This window comes from Setaria viridis, chromosome 2 (assembly GCF_005286985.2).
Source record: "Setaria viridis chromosome 2, Setaria_viridis_v4.0, whole genome shotgun sequence".
In the NCBI taxonomy this organism is placed as follows: domain Eukaryota; kingdom Viridiplantae; phylum Streptophyta; class Magnoliopsida; order Poales; family Poaceae; genus Setaria; species Setaria viridis.
Genome location: NC_048264.2, coordinates 22976801 through 22982800, shown reverse-complemented (window position 1 = coordinate 22982800; position 6000 = coordinate 22976801). Strand labels below are relative to the sequence as shown.

The 6000-nt window shown below is 44.9% G+C and overlaps 1 protein-coding gene across 1 annotated transcript; it reads right to left on the bottom strand.

The window, feature by feature from the left end:
• Window positions 1-1433: 1433 nt before the first annotated feature.
• On the bottom strand, window positions 1434-2269 carry LOC117844180 (uncharacterized). Its single transcript, XM_034724940.1, has 2 exons — window positions 1748-2269; window positions 1434-1661 (listed from the first exon to the last, which is right to left on the bottom strand). Exons 1-2 carry the CDS (start codon window positions 2267-2269, stop codon window positions 1434-1436), a joined length of 750 nt encoding a protein of 249 aa, XP_034580831.1.
• Between the last annotated feature and the right edge of the window lie 3731 nt (window positions 2270-6000).

Sequence of the window (6000 nt, the reverse complement as noted above, 5' to 3'; positions counted from 1 at the left end):
GGGCTGCGGTGGCGGCGCCGGAACTGCGGCAGCACCCAATTTTCTTTTTCTTTTTATTTTCTTAAAAAGGGCATCACCGCCGATTCTGGGTCCAGCGGTGATAACAATTCCCATCACCGCCAACCTTTATCCGCTGGACCCCGTGACTGGCGGTGATGAGGGGTTAGGAGCTGGCGGTGATGAACTGCTGTGGAGTAGTGTCGGTGCACAAATCGAAGCTCTACCTCCAGGATCGAGCACATTTGTATAACTTAAACGGTTAAACCAAGAGATGAGCTTGCTCCTTGATGCCCAACTCGACACCTTACCTTCAGAACTAGAGCTCCCTCAAGGAGCAGGACCGAGATTCTCTCCACCAAGATCGAGTTCCTCCCTGCTTGAATCATGCATTCTGTACCACCTAAATTGAACTATCTGATGCCTGAATCAACGTCCTGCTGCTGGAAATCCGAGCTCTCTCCACAGGGATCAGCTGCGCTTTACAGAGCTTCGCTGCCATGGAGGAATCGTTTTTTTTCCTATGACGTGCGGCTAGTAGGGTCCAAGGGTGTAATTTAGCCTAGCAAATTTAAGAATTAGATTTAATAAAGGCTGAGCTTAAATACTATATGATAGCTTAAATACTATATGATTTTAAGATGAGTTGAATTGTAAAGGAGGTACGAGGGTTATGATCCATTACCACCCCTCCTAGACAGGGCCTAAGTCACCAACCGAATAAATGGAGCGTCTGAGTTGATCATCCAATGATTTGTTTGGATCAGACATACTGAGGCAAGAAATTCAGAAAAAAAATGGTTAGAGGGGCCGGCAAAGCTCATGTTGGTAAATAATATTCCTCCATTTCAAATTGTAGATTGTTTTGACTTTTTCTAAATAAATTATAGATTGTTTTGACTTTTCTAAATAGTTGTAGTTATTAGTTATAGTATATATTTATATACATAGTAAAAATAATATATTTAAAAAATCAAAACAGCCTACAGTTTCAGCAAGATCCAAAGTGTGATTTAACATCGGACCTACGAGCTCTGGAAGGGGCGAACCACCACGCCGGCGCCGGCCAGCACAGGAGCTGGATAGCCCAGCCCAGGCGCAACCCCACATTCTCCTTGGTGAAGTAGACGCAGCCGGCCCTCAACTCCGGGTGCTCCCTCGTCGACACGCACGTCGAGCTGTTCTCGTCCACAAACAGGGCCGCCTCCCCTATGTCCGTCGACTCCTGCCATTGCCCGAGTGCCTCGTCGAGCACAAGAACCTTGAACACGCACGTCGTCGTCGACCGGCCGTACACGTAGTACGGCCGTTGTTCGACCTGCTTCGACTCCTTCATCACCGCCATCGGCCCGTCCGACGCCCCAGCGAGGTATTTGCGCTGCCGGTGTTTGTCGTTGTGGCTGACCAGCCTGGGCGCGACCACCCTGCTAGCGAACTCACCGGTGGCGCTCCCACACCTCGACCTCGCCGGCGTACGTGACGGAGTAGAACCGGCCAGCGTGGTGGATCGCGTCCTCGATGCCGGCGCGGGAGGATGCCAGCCTCCACACGGGGTCCTCGGCCGACGCGAAGGCCGGGAAGCCGTGGTGCATGTCCAAGATGAGCATGGCGGCGTCGTAGCTGCTACCATGGCGCGGGGAGGCGCCGGAGACGGAGAGGACGACCTTGCGGTAGAACCACAGCGCATCTGGCCGGCGGGCATCGTTCACGGCCCCGACCAGATGGTGGACGACGGCGGCCCGCCGCCGACCCGAGTCCGCATGAAGGCCATCCTGTCGACGGAGAACGAGCGGCCGTCGGAGTCCACCGGGCGGACGAAAGGGATGGTGGTGATGGCCGGGAGCTCCGCCTGCTCGCCGGTGACCGGGCGTGCGAGGTGCAGGCCCCCGCGCGCGTCGGCGGTGGCAAGCCACCCGCCCGAGGAACCCATGGAGACGGCGTGCCCGTGCATGGACGGGCCGGGGGATCGGACGGCGACGGCGCACCGGTCGGCGGGGGAGAAGAGCGTCGCCGCCTTTTCGGGGGCCTTGTACTGGATGACGAGCCACGGCAGCCCCGGCTTCAGCAGGCGGCGCGGCGTGGCGCCGCAGGCCGTGGCGAAGGCGAGACGGTCGACGAAGCCGAGGTGGCGCTCGATCAGGGGCATCAGATCAGGCGGGAGAAGGTCAATAATGGAGCTGATCCGGCCGCGGGTGACGGCCATCGGCGACGGCGGGAGGCCATTCGCGTGCTCTGCCTGCTGCACCACCCGGCGGCGGCGCGTGCATGGCATGGTTGTTTGGTTTCCACGATCGCGTCTAGGGCAAAGGACGTGGTTTTCCTGTCGATACGTACGTACAATTTTTTTGAGGGGTATACGTACGTACAAATGGCAAAGACGACGGTGGCTCCGGGCAGTCTCATCAATGTTTTCTGTCAGGTTAGCTGAAATATCTAAGCCCATGTTACGTATAACCTGGCCTTCAGTTGGTCCACTCAATTCATTACAATTGGCCCGTAGTAGTGTATCTCAACCATCAAAAGTCCAAATTTGCTTTCTCAGCGTAATACTCCTACTCCCTCTTATTTTTTTAACGTGTCACATTAAATTTATTATTCTAAGTCAAATTTGCTAAAATTTTTGACTAAATTTATAGAAGAATATAACAACATTTAATAAAATGTATGCACTATCAAATATATTTCATGGTAAATTTAATAAAAACAAATTTGATATTGTAGATGTTATTATATTTTCTATAAATTTGATCGAAGTTGAACAAATTTGATTTAGAATAAATCTAATGTGACATGTAAAAAAAATGGAGGAGTATATTTTAGGGGTATTATTAGTGCTTCCTCATGTATCGGAATCTGTTAATTTACATCTTTGGTTTAAATTTAGACCCATTTTGTCCATATGGAACCCACATGCCGTCCGAGCATGATATATTAGTAAAAAAAATGAATAGAAGCGTAAACCTTTGCACATATTACCATTATTGAGAACTACTAGGGCTACAAATTAGTGCACCTAACTCTTGTTCTCAGCAATTTCGTAGTAAATTGCTGTGCAGGACCATGGCTAGAATAGAGATTGATTCACGAAATCCATTAGTTGGTGAAAGCTGGTGGCAGTGGGAGCTTCGAAGATACTGATATAGGCATGTTTGGTATAGCGTTGGGGAAAACACTTCTCAAATAAGCTGCATAAACATGGGGAAAGCGCTTATCTCTGAGAAGCGGATCTGGATCAGCTGCATTTAGTACAAATGAAAGCGGCGGAGGAGAAGCGCGGTCAGAAGAACATTAAAAATCGGACAGTTTGATAGCTAGTTTGTGCTTATTTTAACTATAAGAGGGATTTAATTTAAACTGTTCCAAATAGGGTCATAAGATGTGACACTATGATAAGACTGACATGATTCTTGCTAGAGTTAAAATAAGAAAGCTTTGACAAGAGAAAGCTCGTGGAAGGAAGGAGCTAGGTGAACTGTGCTGGAGTAGGTCAAAAGAAGAATGTGGATCTAGATCCAATCCAAATGTCCTAAAATTTGACTATACAAATATTAAATTTAGCCACGCCAGATGGAGACGGGCCTAAAATACTTTCACCATTCCATTACAAAGCCTCCTCAATTTGTTCTCCACGACATGAGAATTTTTTTATTTTTATATATTTTTTACGAATTTGTAGAAATAAATAGTCGAATAAAAAATTTGTAGAAATAGACCTATGCCGCCGGACGAAACGACTGTAGGCCTGTATCACCGATTGAAATGGCGGTAAGGGGTCTTACTGCCGGGTGAAACGGCGGTAAGTCCCTTACCGCCCCCTGTCCGGCGAGCCACCCACGGGTTGCAAAGGCGTGGGTTTCAAGGCGGTGTCGCCGTTTCGTCTGGTGGAACTAGCGCCCCGCTAGTTCAAACAGCAGAAGCCACCCCTTTCCACCAAATGAGCCGGCGGGGCTGTAACACCCAGTGTTATTAAAAGCCTAAGAAGGTAATTTAGAGGTTAATGACGAAATTTGGATGCAACAGAGGTATTATGGACCAAAGTCAAATTTGGGTCAAATTTGACCAAAGATTCAAATTCAAGATTTACAAATTCAAAGGACTCCCACAACCAAGAGTTGGGCGACAACTTGAGAAATGAAATCTTTAATCTATGTTTAACCATTCCAGAAGTTCTTGGTCCAAGAAACATGAATTTAAATTCCCGAATTAGAACTCAAAGAGGGGAACAAGTTACTATCAAACTATCTGCCAAGAACTAAATGGCAGAGCATCCGGGGTGTTAAAAACACTCAAGAATGGCCAAGAATAGGGTATGACAAAGATTTAGGGGTTAATGAGTTTTTATGGCCAAAGTAAACTTTTGGTCAAATTTTAGCCAAATATGCCAAATAGGAGCTTCAAATTCATAAAAATTTGACAAATGCATGAATTTGGACCTTATGGACATTTGTAACTTAAAGAGACCATTTGAGAAGCAAATGGACTGTAAATTGTCCAAAATTCAGAAATGGAGGATGTTACTGTTCACTGACTAGATATAGGCATAAATGCCTTTGAAAAATAGTACTAAATGGAATGAACATTGATTCAAGAGATTTTGGAGAAATGCTATATGAGCCTTTAGTTTTATGGGCAAAATGGAACTTTCATGTCAAGCTTAGCATGATCTCCAAATTTGGCATGAAACAAATGGCATTTGAAGCGTTAAATGGAAATTCAAAATTAAATGGAGGATTTTGGTACTGTTCTGTAGAGATTGAAGCCATTCAGCGCAATTTCAATTCAGTAAAAGGCAAGAATTGGCAGCCAGCTTCAGGACCAACTTTGGAAGGGAAAAAGAGAGATTTGGCTTTTGAGATGAATAAGAGAAATGTAGAGAAATAGGTTCTCTACAACTTCTATAAAGGAAGTTTTGAGATTTTAAGTGAAAAAATGGAGTAAACACAATCTGAACCTTGAGCTCAGAAAAATTGACAATTCTGTCAATACTCGAGGATGAACAGTAACAGTTAGTTTTGGAAGCAAATTTTGAACCCTTAGAGTCAAAATCAGCATAAACTCCAAATGTATCAAAGATAGTCACAAACATTTCCTACAACTTTGTTTAAGGGCTCTAAGCAAGCCTCTGTTGAATTTTAGCCACAAAAATTGACCTGAAGATAATTTATCAAAGACTTAGCTGTTGAAAGGGGAAAAATTAACAGTCATGTTCAGAAGGAAATTCCCCTCGATTGGTTGGGAATCTGAAGGAGGTGTAGTAAGATGAATTGAAATTCAGCAAATTTCCTACAACTTTCATAAAGGGACTTTTGAAAGAGCAGTTTTGATTTTTGTCGTAATTGGCCGTTGAAGTTTCTGACAGCAAGGTTCAAAAGGAGAAAATTTAGTTAAGCTGAAGTTCAATGTCCAGAAAAGTTCACAGACATTTTTCACGAGGAAGGAGAGAGATTCAGCTAAAAGTGCAAATCTATGAAAGGTAGAACTTTGGATTTCCTCCAAATTCGATAAAGGGAGTTTTGGATGTGTTGTGGGCCAGAGAAAGTGGAGGATTCAAATTTATAATGGAGCCCAAAGATTTCAAGTTGAGCTGATTTCAGCCGAGAAGCCGAAATAAATTTGTAAGTCTGAAAATCACAGCGATTAGCAATGTTTGGAGCAAATTTCAGAGAAACTTAGTGCAAAAGGTATATGGGTTCTTGTACAAAATGGAATCTTTGTTAGTTGTCGAACAAATATAGATGAGGGTTGAACCCCATGGAACAAGTTTGAGCTATTCAAATTGAGCCTAAAGTAGGGCAAATGGCCCTGTTCGTAACCTAACGAAACTGAATCGCACAGGTTCAGTTACAAAGTGATTTTGTCCGAACTTTGGGCTTAAAAATCCTGGTCCTAGAGTGCTTATCTCGTCTTGGGGACAATCTAGCAATTGAAGAGTGATGATTCCTCTACAAGTTTTCTTAAGGGATATTTGGACGTTTGGATTTGAAATCAGTCGATTTTGAGATC